Genomic DNA, 21,088 nt, shown 5'->3' with positions numbered 1-21,088 from the left:
CCAGAGAGAAGACAGTGAAAATGATTATATTTTGGGTTGTTCATATTGTTGTTATACTATATACTTTGCTTGTTCTCCAAAAACAAAACAAGCAACCAAAAATACAAAAGCAAGACCAGCTTCCTAAGCGAGTTCTACAGCTGGTTTTACATACTTTACACGCTTTTATTTTGAAGGCAGCGGTGTAAGGCGGAAACGTCGGTTAGCGTTGCGAGGTGAATTTGTCACATTAATTTGTTGTTTTTTTTTCCTCTACGTCAGCGTCAGGGCAGAGGGTTCATGTGAGTCCTTGCGACAAGCTGACAACAAGAGCGTGCGGCGCTCAAACCGTGCAGTGTCGTAAAAGTAGGCCAACAAACCGCGTCCCGATGGAGCTATGCAGGCTGCTATAGTTACAGACCAAAAACCTAACCTGTGATAAAGAGTAACGAAGAAAGTAATCAAATACTGAAGAAAAAGGAATATAACCATCATTTTTGCAGCTTCCAACCTTTGTATGAATTAGATCTTTTTTTTGCAATGTGCATGATTAAGCTCATCATTAAGAATACTGTACTGGAATGAATTAGCATCAAAATACTTGAACCAACACACAATACGAGTCACTTTACTTCAGTAAATAATATGAAGCTTAATTATCTGAACAAGCTGTTAAAGAAAAAGTTAAATGTGTGGAGGTTAAATTGTAGAGTGCTAAAATTTAACATACAATAAAAACACAGTCAGTGATTTCAGTTAATCCTTCAGAACACTTTTATTAAAGCTACCATCATGATTAAATAAATGAATTAACACTGCATGGTCATAAATACTTCACACAAGAATAAATATAATAAATAGCATCTGACAGAATAAATACTGAGGTATTTTGGAGTTTTTGATATGTTTTGTGAACGTACCTTAATGCAAAAACAAGAGCGTTAAACAACATTACATTTAAATAAACTGAGGTTTTATTTAAATAGCTCAGGAGAAGCTGTCGACTTCTGTCTTCATTTCCTAGAAAACACAAGAAAAAGAAGGAAAAAGTGAGTATATAAACCAGATAAAGAGCTCTTAGTCAGAGCAGCACAGATATTCTACTTATAAGTCTCCTAATCAACCTGTCACAGAAAACTTTATCAAATTAGTTTATAAAGTTAACAAAGCAGCTTACAGCATCATTTAGTTGGAATAAATAAGTCAGACAAAGACTGAGATCAAACAACAGCATCACTTTCAAAAGTATAGTGCAGAAAAGACGAGCTTTGTGTAGTCGATGTACCTTAATGAGCTCCGTCTTGTTGCAGGTGTTTCTGTGTCTGTAGATGCACTGAGCCAGCAGAGCATAAAGCTTCTCCAGTGGCTCCACCTCAGCGCCCTCTGTTTTAGCCACAGCTCTGCTCAGCAGATCCTGAAAAACACAGATAATGACGAGTGGAAACCATATCTACACCTTTTTAATCATTTTCAATTTGATTTCTTTTTAAGTTTTCTAACACATTATTTGTTAAAAACATGCAACATTTTCCACTTGCACAGTCCATGGAATGTAATTCTGTAATGTTGGAGCGGCAGTGACTCTTATTTTAAAGATTTCAAACATTTACTTGTATATTTATCCATAAATTTTAGATGATTCTACTTTCTGGTATATACATTTATCCCACTGATTTCTCATTAATTCATCTTAATTTCATTGTTTTACAAACTGGTATATCTTTCTATTTAATTCTATCGTTATTTTTGTCCCACCTGTACCTTCAGGATTTTAGAAATGAACCGTCTCATCAGGCTCTTGTGGTTCAGGACTTCATATTGAATGTTATTCAGAACACGATTCTTTCATTGTTTGATCGAGTGATTGATTGAAGGCTCAGGCCTCCTGATTAAATCAAATTTCTTCTCCAAAATCAAATCAGACAAAGTGGGGTGAAGAAGACTGTATGCAACACATGTGAGGTCTCTATCCAGTGAAGCAGATATGAAATGTATTATTATTTATTATTCTACGATTTCTTTTTGAAGTTGTCAGGCTCAATATTAGACCGCCTGCAGATAATTTTGTCAGATACCAAAATGTTTTAAATTGTAGACATGAAATACTAAAATCAAATTAGAAAAATGTCTCTGATACGTGTTCTCTTGGATGTGACACAGCGACACCTGCAGATATTTTCCCCACCTGACGTAGGGGCAGCTGATGTTCGCACTGACAGCTTTGACCAAGGTTGGAACATCACAGAGCCAATCAGAGGACACGGGGTGATGTTAAGAATTAAAAAGTCATCTTCCATTACCAGAGCCAGTTAAAACATGGCAGCATGTGTGAGCTGACAAATGTTAAGCGAACAGTTTCCACAAATCATTGCTACCTGGCTCAAATAAAGTAAAATAACTACTTCCTCTTCTGTTTCTTTATTTCTCTACTAACAGTTCTGCACCATCTCCACATCACAAACAACTGCTGTTGTGGAAAACACCTATTTATGCACACAAACTGCTCTTAACACAACCTCTGTGACTCACCTTCAGTTTGTTATGATCTACAACCAGCGTTCCACCACTGAGGACCTCCACAGATCTGTCCGTGCTGAAGAGCTGCATTTGCTCCAAAGTGGCCTTTTTGGCTCTCGTCTCTTGCTTTCCGGGGCTCTCTGAACACGAAGACATGGAGAAGTTTTTTTAATCCTCTGTTTAGTACTTAAATATGGAAGAGTCGGGTTTATCAGGGCCTCTTTAACGTTCACACAATAAGCTAGCAGGGACAACAGTCATACACTACTATATCCCATTTGAGGTGAGTAACTTTTAGCAGAATAGAATAAGAATTCCTTAGAATTCAAGAAAACATGCGTGTGGACGTGTGTAAGTAATATGAAAAGAATGAATGTGTAACCAGTTAAAAATGATTAATCCATTTCAGTTAATTCATTAAAACTTAAAAAAAAAAACTAAAAAAAAACAGTGCTACCTAAACATCCTCCCATATGAAATGTAAACAGTTTCATGCAGAGTAAACCAAAAGACACTGTCGTCTTGAAGTATCTGAAGTGTACATTTCCGTGATGAGATATCTGAAAGCTTGTTCAGCAGCAGAAGCAGAAGCAGCAGTGCTCTAATTTCACAACCTGTTTAACACACTTTTCCTCTGCTTTGAAGCTCAGCTGCAGTCGGTGAAGGCCAGTTAGTAGGTTAAGGCTATGTCTTTGTTGGACATACAGACCTAATTTGTTCAAACGAGTTCCCTTCAGCATCTTCGGTCGGGCTGGAGCAGATTTAGAAGTTCGGGTTTGCTGCCTGAGGTTCAGCCTCCATTTGGGGGCACTGCCAGCGAGCAGCTTGTTGTGGTGGTGCCCGTTCAAGAGGACATTTCTGGTTCCAGTGACAGCGTTTAAGCTGTAACGGTACCTGTTCATGGTAGCCGTGAGATGGGTCTGCTCCCCATCGCTGCTCTCTGACCAGCTGGATGAGCTTGGACCAGCAAAACCAACAGCTCCGTTTTCATCTGCGCTCGAATCAGAATTTGCTTTACTCGACATGGAGGAGCAGGAAGTCGAGGTTTGGACAGGTGGCTTCTTTTTCTTAGGTTTCGGAATGACACCGGTGCTCCACTTGGATTTTCGAGACTTTTTGTAACGCTTTTTCTTACACGCTGGAAAAAAAAAGGATGTTGGGGTTGAAGGTAGAGAGAGAAACAGAGGCCTTAGTGCCTTTGAACTATTTCTTTCTACTTGATTTCCTTGTCTGCTCGTGACTTCTCCATTTCCTTTGTTAACCTTTCTCCTCTCTGTCAGCACTGATGAAGCTGCCTGTCCCTCTCCTGTGTTTATAGACTCATAGCTTCCTGTCCTTGGAGCTTGATCTTTTTGTTTTACGATAGCAGTCAAACGAAACTTCATTTCTGTTCAAAAACTAAACATTTACCAATGTAATCAGGCCTGTGGAAATATACTTTAAAAGTAGAAAATACCATAACCCTGTAATTTAGAGGAAGTCTAAAGTAATCTCTAACATTTTCTTTTATATTATGATGTTGAATATATAATCATTTTCATTCATTTGAAAACTCTGGTGAGTTAGAAATGTAATATTATCAAAGACTGAATTTCATTTTGTGATAATGAGAGTTATAAAGCTCCCCCCTGAATGGCAATAAACTGTAATTTGTATTTTCTTTTTTTTTCTAAATAAAATCTATAAAACAAATGGTAAAGTTTAAATAATTAACAACAAAAAAGAAAACATTGTGTAACTTCAGATGGATTCCTTGGCAGGAAAATAACTGAACATTGAGGAAGCAATAACAGACAACATGCTGTTTCTGTTAACTCACGTTGAGATCCAGGACTGTTTCTGGACAACGCTGATCTATAGACACCATTGGCCTCTTGTCGGCTGGTCCCACATAATAACGCTGCCATCAAAAATGAAAGTTGTGGTTAGTTTTTTCCTTGACAGTGATTTTCTGATAAACAACCGTGTTGTACAGCAGCGTCTGGGCGCTGCCACACTCACACACCAAAATGAGAAACAGGAGGGTAAGAAGAAGAATTTAAGAAGAGGCAGGTTTCACCTCTGTTGATGTGAGACTCTCTGATCTCCTCACAGATTCTCTCAAAGTCTTCGTCCAGCTCGTCTTTGATGATGGATCGAATGGTGTCTTTCAGGGCGCACGCACGGTGACGAATGTGCCGGTCTGACACACAGTGTTAAAATGCATCAAGTTTGAGGTTACACTTTTAATTGCATCATACCGAACACACAAGTCCACTTGTGGCCCTTCCATGTTGAAACAGATGATAACTTTCTACCTCCTGAATACTAAAACATGGTAATAGGTGAGCAACTGATGTTGAGGTCAGACTGTAGTTTAGAATTTCAAATCTCTTCTCCGCTATGCATAAGTGAATTTGCTCGATAAGAGGAATTTAAAAGAATAATCTAAGCTAATAAAATTTGATTGTTTGCTGCTTCGAAGCAAACTGTAACTGTCAAAAACCTCCCGTATCCAGATGGAAAATGAACTAAAGTCTTTAAAACTCACAGGCAATATCAGCCAATTCTACACAGGGCTGTTAATTAGGTGTGCATGTACTGTGAATCCCTCTGGCTCTTTAGGATGTTCATGATTGTCTCACCCATTGGGTCGCTGTCCGGGTTGTACTCAAGAGCGTTCTGCCAGATGAGACCTGCGTCTGACATGAACTCACTCACGGTGACATACTTGTGCTCGTCAATGTTGGTCAGCAGTGTGGAGAAGTCCATGGGCCTCTTGATCACCATGATATAGTCTGGGACCTGAAGGAGATGAAGGACAGGAGATGATGGATTTCTGAAGACGGCTTCAAATCTTTTAGACACTTCCCAAAAGAATATCCTTAAACCTGCATTAACTGAGGTTTTACTCACAGAAACAATAAAGGGGAACAACATTGCCCTGTTTAATCTATTTGCTCTATTTTAGTTTTATTCTAATGTTTTTCAACTCCTGTGAGAAATATCTGGCTCTTAAGTTGATAAATGCTCCATTACAGTATGTTCACCAGCCTGTCTGTGTCTGCTGTTTGCTGCGGAGCAGGTCGTGTACCGAGGTATTTTAGAGATTATTCAGTGAAAACACTTATATACATGTTGGCTTAAATCATTTTTATTCCCCCAACAATGCTCTGCTTGGTGGTTTCAGATGATTGAATAAGATCTACTAACCTCCTCTATGTCGACTGGTTTGGTGAAGGCCTTGAAGCGGCGGTCCAGCATTAGACGCTCTGTGACATTGCGGAGAAAGAGGCGGAGCTTTCTGAGTACATCCTCCTCCTGCTCCTCCAGACGAAGCAGCTCCTGCTCTGACAGCTGGCGGGGGGGAGGCAGTGGGGCCAGAGGAAGGATCTCCATGGCCTGAGTCTCTGAGGGAGGAGTAAGGTGTTAAAAAAGGACAATTTAAATGCTTCAAATTAGTCAATTTAATTAATTTTTTAGCATAATAAAAACACATCTGAACAACGTCACATACTTGCTTTGTTCGTGGAAGGTGGAGCCTCAGCCGCCTGGTTCAGAATTAGATCCTGGAAGAAGTTGGTTCTCTCCTGCCGGGTGGGAACACTGATGGTGTAAACCTCCCCGTACTCCTCCCGAAAAAGACATTGAATCTAAACAACACAAATACCAAAGCACTTTGTTAAAGTTTATCTCTTAGTTTGGTGTTATCAAAAAGGCTTGAATGTCTTGAACGGTCTGTTTAGCTCTGGTGGAAAACAGATGAAATCTACAGTTGATGTGGGGGGAAAAGGTTTCAAACACATTCTGTCTTATTTCTGAGTTCGCTCCTCACCTCTGGGTCCAGTTCCTGATGGGGGATGCTGCAGGTGGCGAGGAGAAGAATAGGGGAGAAAGAGGGGATGCTGCCCAGCAAGCTGAGGAAAGAAGCCCTGAGTGCCGACCCTGCCGTCTCCCACCACTGCTGCATGTGGGGGATGTAGAGGATGCTGGGAGACGTCCGTTTGGCCTCGCAGAACACCTGATCAGGAGAGAGAAATCAACCTCCATTAAACCTAAGTAAAAAAAATATCGAATATCACTTTTTTTATTTGTGTTTCTTTTTTTTTTGCATAGCAGAAATCATGTTGTTCATGCTGCTATTTTTAATTCATCCTCACCTGGTTTAAAAGAAGACAAGCTTTCCAAATATTGAACTGTGTACTTAATCTAAATTCTAAATTTATGTATAAAAATAAGCTTAAATTCACATGATTAAAACAAAAAATAAAGAAAAAAGGTCAGAAAACTTCACCACATGTTAATTGTGTTCCCAAATGACTGAGAGAATCTTAAAAAATGACCCACGGTCATGCAGAAGTGATGATAAAATGTAGTGCTTAGCACAGTTGGATTTACCTCCTGAAGAAACCATGGAACAAAAATGAGTTGAAATAAAAAAAATTGATGAATGGTTAAATTATTCCTTAAGGGAAAAAAATGTTAGAAATGTTCTGCTTTCAGCTTTTTAATTAGAAATATTTGTTAGTTTTCCCCTTTTTCTTTAACTCGCACTTTCTGAAATGTTTGACTGTCAGACAGAAGAGGAATGTAAAACACCATCCTGGGCTTTAGGGAACAATAATGGGGATGTTTCAATGATCTCAGGCATTTTTTCACAGTTATTTTTTTTAGTAATGGGTTGGTTATTTCATCAGATGTATCTGTAATAAAATCAGCTTGCTTGAATGATGAATTTAGGCCTTTATGTCTTGGTTTTCAACAGAGAGTGTGACAGAAAATCTATTATAAATACATTTTATTACTATAGTAATAGCATTATAGTTTGAGTCCTTCAACAAGACTTGGACCACGGGATGGATGATGGTCGACCTCCCTTAGTTCCTGCTCTTCAAAGATCCAAATTTCAAACAAATGTGTGTCTTTTGTGGCTGCTGGGGGTCTGCAGTGCAACGCTGTTTTTGCTCAAGTAGAATGAAACAAAGTCAACTGAAGTCAGTGAAGAATCTATTTGGCCCTTTCTAAGGGCTCACCTGTGCACAGGCTTCTTCTGGGGACGTGCAGCTGACTCCAAACAGCACAGCAGAGTCCAGGCTGTGGACAGTGAAGCGTTCCAAAGCGTGCAGAAGTGCCGGGGCTAGATGGGAGGTCTGGCCAGAGTCAGGACGACCTACCAGGAGCATCCGAGGGCGGTAAGACGTCGGGTTTTTGACTGCACTCCTGCAGGAGGAAGCACAGCAGTGAGAAGTGTGAGTATAAGGTTATTTAGAGTATCAAGTCTTTGGCCAGCACACTTCAATATACATACAGATTTTTGATTTAAGCTGCTTATTGTTTTTATATGTTACCAGGTGGTCTGGTCTTCAACTAATGTTAAGGAGACTCACCTAGCAAAATGCAGGAATTTTCTCCTCTGGGAGATGGAGGGTGCTGAGATGCTGGAGGTCGTAGAGCCTTCCTCTCCTCCGCAAAGACCATCATCAAGGACACCAGAGGTCAGATCTTACATGTAGAAAAGATGATACTGTTTGTGAATAAGATGTCATTTGTTAACCCAGCAGTAGTGCCTCCAGCCCTGAGCTTTGACTAACCTGGCTCTCTCTTCCTCTTCATCCCCTGCTCAGCATGTGGAAACAGCCTCTGCAGGACCTCCAGGATGTGCTGCAGCGCGGCGCCCAGCAGCGGGTGAACCACAGGTGACAGAGGTTTGGCGGGGGAGGCAGCAGAGCGATGTGAGGCGGGTGACATCTTCCTCATGGCTGCCACAAAGTCACAGCTGCTGACGGAGATGGAGGAAACATCCAACAGGAGTTTCTGAGAGGTGCCGTATATCTGTGGGTAGCGACGACGCAGAGCACACAACGCCGCCTCGGTGCACACCGCCCTGATGTCAGCACCACAGTAACCTGAAAGGTGGGAACATTCAGGAGATTAATTAAGCAAAAAATCCAATGAAAACTAAATACTACCATTGCAGTCTCTCTTACCAACACATTTCTCAGCCAGTTCGTCCAGAAAATCTTCAGATGGAGGAGGTTTCCACTGACGGGTGTGGATTTTCAGGATCTCTCTACGAGACTAAAACACAAAGAGCCACACAAACAGATGATTCTGTTTAAATTTAGTCACAAATCAACATACACAGAATAAAGAAGTAAAATTAAAGATTAATCTCAGCAAACTGAAGAAGATTAAGCTCAGCAAACTGAAGAAAAAAAAGTAATGAGCTGTAGCAAACACAATCTTTTAAAGTCAAACAATAGGAAAAAACAGCTTTCTTAGTATGATGGGGGAAAAAGATTACAGTGTGAAATAATGGCAAGTGAAATCAGAATAAATGTCACCTCTCTGTCAGGCAGACCAAAGAGGAACTCCCTGTCGAAGCGTCCAGGACGCCGCAGCGCTGGATCGATGGAGTCCAACCTGTTCGTGGCTCCAATCACCACGACTTCCCCTCGATTGTCCAGCCCGTCCATAAGAGCCAGGAGCGTTGACACGATGGAGCTGCAAATATTGAAAAGCATGTCAGTGATCCTTTGTAGTTAAAAAAAGAGTCTGCATTGTAGAAATGTGGCAACTGGACTTTTTTTAAGTTTCTGAAGGAGACTGATGGAATTTGGAGTAAATAAGTCATCTATTCCAAACTGAACCAACCATCACTAAACAGAGAAGGCAGTCTCTTATAACACTTATCAGTTTCTTCCAATGCAGTCTTAAAATCCCTTCTTAGACAACCCACGATGGTCAGGTAGGTCACAGACATGTGACCTCACCTGCTCTCAGGTACTATCAACCCGAGACTCCCATTCAATCACCCCACACTGAAGACGCCTGTCTGATGAGAGCTAAAACGTCTTCAAGACTTTCAAACAAGTCCAGTTGCCTTAGTTTCAGACCATTACGATAGACCAGGATTTGGATTCCAAACATTCTTCACAGACACATAGAACAGTTTTTTTCTGGAAACAGAGTCTATTGGCTCATGCCAAAAGGATCTTCACATAGTGTGAGAGGAATGCTGATAAAAAGTAAAATATTCTATAAAAAAGACCTGTGTATCTGATCCTGCCTGCTGGACCGAACAGGAGCCAAGCCATCGATCTCATCAAAGAAGATGATGGACGGACGCTTCAGATATGCCTGGTGAACAGATGAATGGGAAAAACGGTTATCAATGTCTTTCTATGTCTGACTTTCTCATTTTGCTCTAAGGTAGTTTTAATGGTGCTTAAACCATCTAAGCTACAGCGCCCCTGCAAGCCTGAACTGGATTAAGTGGGAATAGAGAATGGATGGATGGTAATTAAAGGAAAACTGAATTCTCAAATTCTTTTGAGCTTTTCAGGACCGTCGGATACCCTTCACCAAAAACTGAAATATTCTTTAATTTTCCTATTAAACATTAGTTAATCATAAATTACTGTCATGTCAGAATTATGATAGTGAAACTCAACAGAAGCTTTATTAAATGTGATGGAAAATAATTGCAGTATAATAAAATGTTGTATCACTTTTAGCCATGGTGACTTTTTGATTTGAGCTGCCTGAGGGGGGCTACCTTCAGAAAGTAGTGAAAAGTGTCCAAAGAGCTGAGGTGCTTAATGGTATTAACTCCAATTTAATGAACCCTTGATCCTGATCTGGCCAATAGGGGGCAGCACAGTGGCACAAGAAAGTTTAGAGTTACCTGTTCAAAAAGCAGCCGCAGCTGCCTCTCTGACTCTCCCACCCATTTGCTGAGGCAGTCGGCCCCTTTCCTCATGTAGAAAGCCACTTTCCTGTTGTCATGGCTACACTCATTGGCCAACGCCCGAGCAACCAGCGTTTTCCCAGTCCCAGGAGGGCCATAAAACAGACAGCCTCTGGAGAGAGACACAGACGGATGAATATGGGTGTAACCTTTTCATGAATTTGAAATTAAAGCTACCCTGATGCCTTCGGTCTGTCTTTGCTCAGCATTTTATGCAAAAAAATTCTGTTTCTCTGTTTCAGTTCTATTCACCAACTGCAAACATCAACTATAAGGCTATAAGGAGAATAAGGGGGGCAGATTTGCAAATTGCAAAAAAAAAAAAAAATGTCAGTGTTTTCTCCATCTAAAGACCTGGGAGGCTGGATCTTGAAGTTATCAAAGACCTCTGGGTAGAGAAGTGGGAAGACAACCATCTCCTTCAGAGCTGAAATGTGACCCGACAAACCTCCGATACTGTCGAAACCCACCTGAAAAGGGACGAGTCGAAAAGAAACAAGTAGCAAGAATGCAAGAGTTCATATAGAGTTAAAGAGCATTTTGGGATGGGCTATGCAGTTACTGACGATTCAAAGATTCAAAGTTTTATTTGTCACATGCATAGTTATACAGGGTACAACATGCAGTGAAATGACCTTTGACCGCCGTCCACAAAATACAAACTATAAACGACAGAATATAAACTAGGTAGCAAAGTAACATTAATAGAAAGTTAAAGTAAAATTAAAAATTCCTAAATTAGAATAGTAGAATATAATATTATAAAATATTTATTATCAAATAAAATATGTAAAATAAAATATGTAAAATATATAAGCAAGATTAAAATACAAAATATAGAATATAGAATATACATATATAGATGGAACCACCATGAACTGGCAGGCAGGCAGGCTGCTCACTGGCAGTTTTAACAGTTGAATTTCATGATCAGTTTTAACTCACCGACTGATCAATGGCCATGGGATCAATGTCAGCTAGACCTGCTCCTGCGGCCATCTTGTCTCTGCGAGTGCGCAGACTGAGTGGGTGAGAGCTATAAGAGCAGATTCAAAAACGGCACATCAGGACATGAGGATTAACACAAACACATCACAACACATAAAGCATACTCATTTATGTGAACAAACGCATTTAAAAAAGCTAGAAACGCAGAAAACATGTCCCCATGTCTGCTAGGGTAGTAAAACAGACAAAAACTGTAGGCGCCTGGACAAATTGGTGAAAAAGGCCAGTTCTGTAGTTGGCAGAAGGCCAGACCCTCTCAGTGCTGTGGTGGAGCAACGAATGAGGAGGAACTTATATTCTGTTCTGGAGAACAATAAACATCCTCTCCACAGCATCCTGGCAGGACAGAGGAGCTACTCTGTCTAAAAACTCTAAAATGAAAGCTTGAGACATGTACCAAACTGCTTCTTTGCTAGGAGCACTGGTTTCCAATGCTCTGCTCTCTGTAACAGCTCTAAGCCAAGAAACAATTCATATAAGCCCCAATAAAAATACAGTCTGCTATTTGGTGGATTTCATTAGCTCTGAATGGAGTAAAGCTAGCTGCTTCCAGCCTTTCTGAGAGGGTAAACAGTTATTAGTTGTAACTCATTTAATCCTGATAAGTATCCACTTGGTAACACTGACAGCCGACCAAAAAAAAAAAAAACTAAACTGTGTTCTCCTCTGTAGTTCACAATCTTTTATAGATTATTAGAAATCCTCTTTTTATTCGTCATATTTCACAGTTTGAAAACCTGAAGCACAGGCCAGTGACACATCAGGAAGTGGTTCTTCAGTCTAGTCAAGAGCAGAGCTGACAAAATTCATGTCACGGTCCTCAGTGAAAAGATGAACGGTCTACTGACCTGCTAGAGGCCTTTTCCTCTTCATCATCAGAGTCGTCTTCATCAGACTGATTGGACCACACACTCTGAGTGGATCTGGTGGAGCAAATAAAAATATGAGTGTCACAGGAAGAGGAAAAGGTTGTGTATGTGTGTGAGTGCAAACTGGCGGAAACTTAGTAATGATCAACATCAAATGCTGGAGAATCCCGATTTTATCTCCATCGAATTAGCAGTCAAGTTTATTTTTCTATCTTAAATTGGGCTAATTTGCTTTGAATTCTGTCTAAATTAAAATCTTATTCATTCAAATGAAAATTATTTGCAGAATAAGATATAACTCCTCTGAGAATAACTGATCAAATATAATGAAATATTAAGGGAAATACCCCACAAAATTGACAAAACAGTATCAAATGGGGGTAAAAGAAAGAAAATGACGCAGTCATTTTCCAACAGGTTACCTCAATTTTGGGGGTTTATTTTTGTAAAATCATCTAATGTGTATGAGGCTACTACAGTGGCTCTAAAACCCTTTTCTGCTATGCAGCCCTTAAGAAGCCAGAAAAGGTAATTATCCCTATACTGCAGAATTTAAATCAATTATGTCCGATCATGGAGGAACAAACTGAAAAAGTCATAGCAAGCATGAGTAGCTTTGCCAACACCAGTTTGAGAACCACTGAACTAACTTGAAAAACTTGACTAGCTTGAATACTAGACTGTTCTGACGCTGTAACCCGTTCTAACATCCAACACTGGCCCCACAGCACAGATGACAATGTATTATTTAAGCTGTGTCCACAATCTGACCTGAAGGCTCCTCTGCGAGGCGTGTTTGCTCCTGAGGCACTGATCCGGAAGGTTCCTTTCAGAAGCTCTATCAGAGAAAACAAAACCATCAAAGCTGGAAATTTTCTATTCTCTGCATCTCTGACATGTTAAATAAATCTCAAATCCTTTCCAGCCCTGGATTATCATTCTTTCTCATATCACAAGGATACTCCAAGCTGCAATGATACTCATATATCATATCATTCTGCTAAGCAGAGGCACATCAGCAGATCAAATGTGGTGAACTTGTCACGTATCACTTTGATTTAGTTTGCATTGTAATAACTCTGAAGCAACTGTGGTTAACATGTGCAGATTTAGATTTAGCATTCATTGTGTGGATGGTGAAACGCAGTCCTCTAATATCAGCCCTCTGCGCTACCAACCACTGCTGGGCCCTTGATAGAGTGACGACGCTCGGCTCAGTTTGGGGCCAAAGTTCTGGTTGACACTGCAGTTGCTGTCTTCATCTGCAGTCGCTCCATGCCCGCTGTCCTCGTCAACTGCACCTGAAAATACCAGAGAAGAAGAAAATAAACACACATTCCTTCCTTTTATTCTTCTACTCTGCTACATCCTTTTCACAAACCGTTGTCACTCTCACTGTCACTAAGCTCTGGTGGTACTGGCGTTCTCTTCTGGGCTTTAGAGTAGATCTTCTGAAAAAAAAAAAAAAAAAGGAAGAAGCATTTATTTTCTGAATAAAGGATGTAAAATTACACTTCACAATTTAAAAGTAACCACAAATATAAAAGGTAAGTTTATGGGTGCCGTTCTTAACCCTTTGAACGGCAGCACACACCAAAATGGAAAACTGCATGCCGGGTGCTTTGGTGTCACTTTCGCTCAAGGGAAGAGAGTGCAAACAGGTCCATTTTCAAAATGTCACAAGGCAAAATTTTGGTATGGTGACATAAACATGAAATGCTGCTTAAAAGTTAAACAGAAAAGCTGTGCATGTGTGAGGTACGTCCTGCACGACTCACTGTAACACCATTTGTGTGATTTGCATTAGAAAATGTGAATAAGAAAGGGTGAATTAATTGGGTGAAATAATTGACTGCAGCTCACTTCATCGACCCAAACTGAGGTTGATGATTTTAACCGGGGAAAGCAGCAGATGGGCTGGTTTTACCTGCATCTTTTTAAAATTGGTCTTTGTAAACAAAAAGCAGTCATGCAAGATAAATTATTCTTTATGAATACTTCATAAAACCAGCTCGTCTTGTGGCCATATAACCAAAGCAAAGTGAACAATCAGACTGGGAGTTCACTCTTTAGAGTCTCAGCTGTCAAAATTTGTTAAATAAATAATTGGCCATTCCAAAGAAAAATAATCATTTGTACCATTACTCATTTTTAAGCAAAAACCTTTTCTGTTTTTTTCTGTTGACATTGTCATGATTTGCTTTTCAGAGACAACTATTGATCTGCTTTATCCATTTTGACATCTCGGTGACACATCATGAAAACCATTTTATCCGATAAGGTAAACAATGTGTTGCCGCCCTACAGATGAGTCCAGTACAGCGACTGAAAACCCTCATCTCACTCACCTGTATTCTCAGGACATAAAACTGCAATATTTACATTCCACAGCCATGCCTTTCTCGAATATCGAGATGGGACCTTTGATTACAATAATCAACCTTACACTTCCTCTAACTGTGATTGTTTCCATCAATTTAATCAGACTGACTAAAATGAGTTCACATTTTGTCAAGAGGAAAACCACTGCATGACCAACATCTAAACTGTGTCAACTCTTAAACTTCAAGTGACATCAACACATGCCAACAAAAACACGGGCTGGTGCTCCTCGTGCTTTCAGCTGCCCCCCAATGTGGTAGCAGCTGATAGAGGGGTCGGCCCCCCAACATGAGCTGCGAGCAGACGGCAGGCAAGGTGCATCTGGGTGCACCACCCTCGCAGTGAGCTGATAAGAGAGGCAGTGCCCACCCTGACTGACTGACTGAGTGTTTGAGCACAGTTTGATCTGTGGTTTTGAGGCTGCCCCAGAATGTAAACACAAAGTCTGAACATACAGTCAAAACATCAGCGGCTTCAACAGTTCTGCCTAAAAAAAAAAAAGCTGCTCCCACAAGAAGCTTAAATACACAAATGCATTAAATAAAATAGAATACAGTAAGTGTAGCTTGATGTTTTCTGGCAGAAAGCATGTATTTGGTGGTTTCGGAGCAGTTAAATGAAACTAACAATTTTTGCATTTTTTCTAATATATGTTCATACTGATTTGATCCTTGTAAACATAAAATAACATTGGGTCAGGGACATACTTAGGGACATATCCAGCACTGTGTTGCATCACCTCTTCTTACACTGTTACATCACAAACCTCTGAAGGTATTTGAAAAACAAAAATGTTTTGGAATAAAATATTCCACTCTTGCTTCATAGAGGATGTCAGTTGCTTTGCAGTTTGGGACAGATTTTGCCAGATCTTTTCCTTCTTTTTTTCAAGGTTTTCAAACAGGCCAGTAGCAGTTGGACTCTATAACCACAGAGCCACGCTGGTGTAATACAGGCAGGATGTGGTTTGACATTGTCTTGTTGAAATAAGGAAGGTCTTCCCAGAAAGTGGATGGAAGAATATGCTGCACATGCGCTGATTTTCACTTTTCTATCTGTGCGGGCAGAGCAGCGAACCCATTCCTAGCTTTACTTCTAAAAGATGTGACCACTTTGGGGCCTGTTTCCGATTAACCTGATTAATCAATGTCACATCAGTTTTAATCAATCAAGCTCAATTTCAACCCAAGTCACTTTTGAGTAACACAGACAGAAATTATTCTCCTTGAGCAGCACCAGGCGACACTAAGAGGAAAAAAATATTTTTTTAACGAGTAGAGAAACAAACCGGACGCGGATGCCCGACCTGCAGACATCTAAACCAGCTAAAACCAACTTCTGACTTCAAAATTTCTTCTGACCAAATAAAAGACACTGAGAGAGACTTTCAGATGAAAGTTAAAAATGTAAATAGAGACCAAGAAAACATATGCAGATCACCATAGTTAAAACTGTGTTACTTACTCCTTCTTTATTGTTACTGAGCAGCCTCTCGGTCTTCATGTCCAGCCTCTTTACAACCGACCCTGTCGTACTTCACAGAAAACAAAGTGGAATGAAATAATTTACCATACTGTCACATTCACACGAATCTCTCCCCAATTATGGAAAAACTGAAGATATTGCTAAGGTTAAGCACTAGCTTAGATGTAGCCTCACTGCAGACGTCACATTTCTTCTATCAAACTGACTGGAATAAGTATTTCCTCATTATTACAATATTACAGATATGAATGACAACCAACAAGGATAATATGCCTGAAAATATGCATCAGTAGCATGAATAATTTGATATTTCATATCACACAGTTCTATTTCACAATAATTTTTAGCGCTAATTTTAAACACAACCTGGATCTAGATAAATGAAAATTGATAGATGAACTAAAATTAATAATAATAACAACAACACATTCGAAGTTTCTGGAACAGTAACGCTTAAGATTTTCCATCTATTTAGTTTTATTTTAGAAGCAGGATAGAATAACACCTCGATCTTTAGAAGACAAATACAAAAGGTTTTGATATATTAAAAGACTGTTAAGACCTGCGGATGCTCTTTCATTCATAGAGGAAGTAAAACACCTTTAAATCGATCTTCCAAAAAAACTCAAAAGAGTTCAAGTGATCAACATCTAAAAATTGTGAAAAAAAGGCTTCTTGTGATTTCTTATTAAGTCCACAGCTCAAAAGTGTTTTAAAAAAATACGATGCAATGAGGACTTTTGTGGCTGAAGCATAAAGAAAGTAAAAGTGTTCAAAACCAGCAAAATTTTCCTGCAAAGAATCTGTTTTTTGGGAACCATCAGCATTATGACAGTGCCGAACTCTACAAAAACCCATCAAGTCCAAACTGCATGACAGTTTCAGCTCCAGCAACATCATATTAATTGTGCTTTTCTATGCCACCGATCTTACTTGGTGTTGAGGCCATCAAACTTCTTGGAGGCCTGGTACTTGCTGGTCTGTTTGGTCGGTCTGGTGCTTCTTCTCGGCCCACTTCTCCTGCCACCTGTTACATGTCACACATTGCATGTTTATCATAACAGTTTGATAAGTCTGGCTCCAGGATGATCTTGCTTATTTCGGAAAGACAACGTCAAACTATATTCTGCATATAATATAACAGCATTGCTATAAAGTAAATGAGACCGATTGTGAAAGTAGACAGCTTGCAGTCCAGACATTATAACAAAATAAAAGGAAGCCCAAGACTCCAAAGCTTCCAAAACTTTGTAACTCGGAACTCGCTGCCTGTAAATGTCGCCGTCCTTACCTGAAGGGTTCAGCAGCCTCGGGGATCTCCTGTCAACACGAAACAAACCTCTGCATGAGAAAAGTGAAAGTAGCTGCTGCAGAATGATTTCTGTCACATTACTCACTCAAGCACTACAGTTATGTCCAGGTATTTCAAACCATCTATACTTCTCTGTGTGCTTACCTAAAATATCACCTCTGTGCTAAATTTTTCTACTTTTGTTAGTTGTTAGATGTAAATTATTGCATGCAATTTGTTGTGCAAAAAAATTGGGCTGTGTACTATTCGTTTCGCATACTTCCATTGATCCAATCATGGCCTGCGGCACCTGAATTTACCACTGAAATACTGTGGATACTGACATATCTGTATTAATGTGGGATCATTTATCTGTCAGACAAAGGGCTGGAGGAAGAATATACTTTAAAGGTTCAAGGTTCAAGATTTTACAAATAAAGCACTCGTTTCACACTGTGATACTGGTACTTTTAGTCAAAAACACAATACTGTATGTGGCTTTGTATAGATATACATTTGTCACCAGGAGGGTAGATTTTCTTGAACGAAACAATACGCTAAAATGTCTAAAAGAAAACTTCTAATGTTTTTTCTGACCTGATGACGGTTCTTGCTGGTTTTATATGCCGTACTTCATGTGTTTCTGAATCAGTGTGATCCTGTTCTTCATCCTCAGCAGGAAATCCCTGAAGAGTAATTTAAAAGTTAGTCTTCAAGCAGTAAAGTTCTGTCTATTCATGAATCATTAATCACTGACAACTGGACTGTGACTTAACTGTGAAATGCAAAAGGCTTTTAAATCTTTTAACTAATTATTCTTTGTCAAATCTGTATTTCTGTATATATATTTTTTTTCAGAGGGAGTCTCTTTGAATTTTATGAAACCAAGAAGAGCAATTAGATTCAGTCCAAGCCAAAATAGAAGGATAGTTACATAAAAAACACACATTTTTCATCTATTCATTACATAAAATCACAACAAAAACGAATTTATATTTACCAGGACAAATTAAAAATTTAAAACAAGAGAAGATATTAGGCCAAGTTAACAATGGTTTCTTAATGTAGAACATCTTTAAAAACATTATTACTTTTTCCATTTTTATGTCCTTACGAGATATATTTTATTTTTGCTCCCACGACAGCAACCGTGCCGACACTAATGAATGCATAAAAATAAAAATCACTAACAACAGTTACAATGCAGTACTGCTGTTACAAGTTAAAGATATTACTTGGCCTACTTAGACCCATTTCCACAACAGCTACTAGCAATTTCAGTTTCAAATTTCTAATATACAGTTGAAGCAGAAGTTAGAAACACATGTATGTGTTCCATTTACAACAGAGAAGACAAATGACACCCTTGTTTCACAGAGCTGGATTTATCAATACTTTTGGTACAACTTTATCATTCAACTAGTAAATTGTACAGTCGTGTGGAAAAAAAAAGTATAACCTCTTTCTACTACTACAACTGCTATCGTTTAACATATCAGCGCATATCGAAACATCATTTGTCCCTCACCAGATCTTAAAATTTGTTAAATACAACCTTAGATGAACAACAACACATAACAACTACACTGAATCATTATATTCAATACAAACTAAGCCAAAATGCAGAAGCCGTGTGGTAAAAAGCTTAGCAAACCTTATGATTCTGTAGCTTGTAGGTCCAGCCTCAGCAGTAACTTGTGGCCGCTTTCTGTCAGTCTTTCACATCAGCGTGGATGTGTTCATTGAGACTTAGAGAAAGGTCCCGCCAAAGCTATTCAATCAGGTCTGGACCATTGCAATACCTTGATTTGTTTTTGTTTTTTTCAGCTGTTCTGTTATAGGTGTGTTTGGGATCATTTTGCATGACCCACTTTCAGCCAAGCTTTAGCTGTTGGACAGATGGCCTCACATTTGACTCTAGAATCCTTTGGTATACAGCAGAGTTCATGAGTGACTCAATGACTGCAAGGTGCCCAGGTCCTGTGGCTACAAAACAAGCCCAAATCATCAGCCTTCCACCACGTTTGACAGTTGGTATGAGGTGTTTGTGCTGATATGCTGTGTTTGGTTTCCTCCAAACGTGCTGCTGTGCATTATGACCAAACATGTCCACTTTGGTCTCATCTGTCCAAAGGACATTGTTCCAGAGGTCTTGTGGTTTGTTCAGGTGCAGCTTTGCAAACCTAAGCTTTCTCCTCAAACCTCTCCAAACAAGCCATACTTGTTCAGTCTTTCAACATTTCACAACAGTTCAACATTGAACACGTAGCCCTTGAGTTTTGGCAGTTTCTCTGAGCATTGCATGCTGACCTTGGGATGAGCTCGCCAGGACATCCACTCCTGGGAAGACTGGGAACTGTCTTTAATGTTTCCACTTTTTCTGGAATAATGGACTCCAAATAGTTTGGAAATGGCCTTATATCCCTTCCAAAATTGATATATAGCAACAATTGCTTCTTAAAGACCATTGCTAATGTTTTTCCTCCTTGGCCTTGTGTTAACACACTTTTGAATACTCCAGACCAGCAAACAAACCAAACTTCTGCCTTTGCTGCTAACACTCAATGATGATCAACCAATCACGTCCATTTGATGAGCAACACCTGGCAACTACTTACCCCAGGAAGAACCAGCAGACTTAGTTTTTCACACACTGCTTCTTCACTTTGTTTTAGTTTTTTTTTTTAAATGAATAATGGCACAGTGTATTAAGATATGTTTTGTTAATCTGAGATAGTACGTGCCTAATGATTTCTAATTATGTCCTGTTTTATAAAACCTCAGAACTGACAGGGGGTATAGTTTACACAGTTTTGAAAAGTTAAGCAACCACCTAAACAACTATTAACAACTTTAGGTCAATGTTACTAGTGTTTAATTTATTTGCTACAAATAAAGGTCTTAATCTTAATATCTTTCATATATTATGTTTTAAAATCATCTCATAGCTGCTGTTGAAACCACTGTTTCTTACCTTAAATACCTCTAGGTAGTTTAATATATAACAATTCATAAAATCTCTGTGTGGCTATTAACTTTAACTTGCAGTGAAGTGAAAGTGTAAAGCAGCATTGATAACAATATTTCAACAGTACATGAGTCTGAGTATTTGTGACAAATTTACCATCTACTTCTGATGACAAAAGTTTAAAATACTACGACTTAATATTGTTATTCAATGCATTAGATAGTGGGTACCCTTGGCCGGATAATAGGGTACTGGAAATCCCTGGAAAAAATTGAGGCTGTTTATATTTATTTTAATTTACCTTTAATAATCTAATTAAATATATCATCCGAAGAAGTTTCAGGCAGATTTACATTTCCTCTCCATATTTAACTTTAATTGACCTGATATGTGTTGTCGTTGGCTACAACTTGGTTCGAACATAATGTCTCGAATTAAAACTCAAATGATGCAGCGAAGTCTGCTTATGGAGGCCAACAATGTTCCAAACACAGACAGACTCACATTGGACAGTCCGTGCTCCTTTAACCAGGTCACTGTACTCTTCCTCCGGCCCTTTGGGGGTGTTGGCGGCGGGGTCTTGGAGCCCTTGACCGGTCTATGCTTCCGCTGTGGTCGCCCGCTGCTCTGATCCGCTTTCCCTACGCCTCTGCCGCGTGCCGTCACCATGGTAACAACAAACGGTCAAGCTAACACGGGATATGGTTAATGTTAGCTTACATGTTATTTAACACCGAAAGCGAATTGGAGCCAAGGGCATCATAATCACCTCAAAGTGTTTACGTTTGTTTTGCTGAGATGAACTGCCCGTCTGCTCTGAGTGCCGAGAGAGAGAGCTGAAACTCTAACACACCCAGACA

The 21,088-nt window shown here is 39.5% G+C and overlaps 1 protein-coding gene across 3 annotated transcripts; it reads right to left on the bottom strand.

Annotated features, from left to right (window-relative positions):
• Nucleotides 1–754: 754 nt before the first annotated feature.
• Nucleotides 755–21,071, bottom strand: LOC142367126 (ATPase family AAA domain-containing protein 2-like). 3 transcript variants are annotated; one of them, XM_075449066.1, is made up of 29 exons: nt 20,998–21,054; nt 20,733–20,917; nt 17,858–17,946; nt 17,261–17,310; nt 16,903–16,996; nt 15,949–16,018; nt 13,484–13,553; nt 13,281–13,403; nt 12,874–12,940; nt 12,082–12,156; nt 11,171–11,261; nt 10,580–10,695; nt 10,163–10,337; nt 9,527–9,615; nt 8,820–8,979; nt 8,463–8,553; nt 8,067–8,381; nt 7,863–7,977; nt 7,509–7,695; nt 6,311–6,496; nt 5,993–6,128; nt 5,689–5,885; nt 5,121–5,280; nt 4,556–4,678; nt 4,316–4,396; nt 3,206–3,634; nt 2,509–2,636; nt 1,265–1,393; nt 755–999 (listed from the first exon to the last, which is right to left on the bottom strand). In XM_075449066.1, the coding sequence occupies exons 2-29, from the start codon at nt 20,895–20,897 to the stop codon at nt 967–969; spliced, it is 3,744 nt and encodes a 1,247-aa protein (XP_075305181.1). In that variant the 5' UTR covers nt 20,898–20,917; nt 20,998–21,054; the 3' UTR covers nt 755–966. The 3 variants fall into 3 exon arrangements, with proteins under 3 accessions (XP_075305181.1, XP_075305180.1, XP_075305182.1); XM_075449065.1 differs by having other exon boundaries at nt 20,733–21,071; XM_075449067.1 differs by having other exon boundaries at nt 17,261–17,289; nt 20,733–21,071.
• Between the last annotated feature and the right edge of the window lie 17 nt (nt 21,072–21,088).

This window comes from Odontesthes bonariensis, chromosome 18, assembly GCF_027942865.1.
Source record: "Odontesthes bonariensis isolate fOdoBon6 chromosome 18, fOdoBon6.hap1, whole genome shotgun sequence".
NCBI lineage: Eukaryota > Metazoa > Chordata > Actinopteri > Atheriniformes > Atherinopsidae > Odontesthes > Odontesthes bonariensis.
This window is presented reverse-complemented; position numbering and strand designations above follow the sequence as displayed.

Excerpts from the sequence above, each read along its gene's own strand:
- LOC142367126 (XM_075449065.1), bottom strand. The coding sequence starts at position 20,897 with ATGGTGACGGCACGCGGCAGAGGCGTAGGGAAAGCGGATCAGAGCAGC. Across the intron at positions 13,404-13,483 it reads TGACAGTGAGAGTGACAACG|GTGCAGTTGACGAGGACAGC; the intron begins GTTTGTGAAAAG and ends TGGTATTTTCAG. Across the intron at positions 7,978-8,066 it reads GAAGAGGAAGAGAGAGCCAG|ATCTGACCTCTGGTGTCCTT; the intron begins GTTAGTCAAAGC and ends TCTACATGTAAG.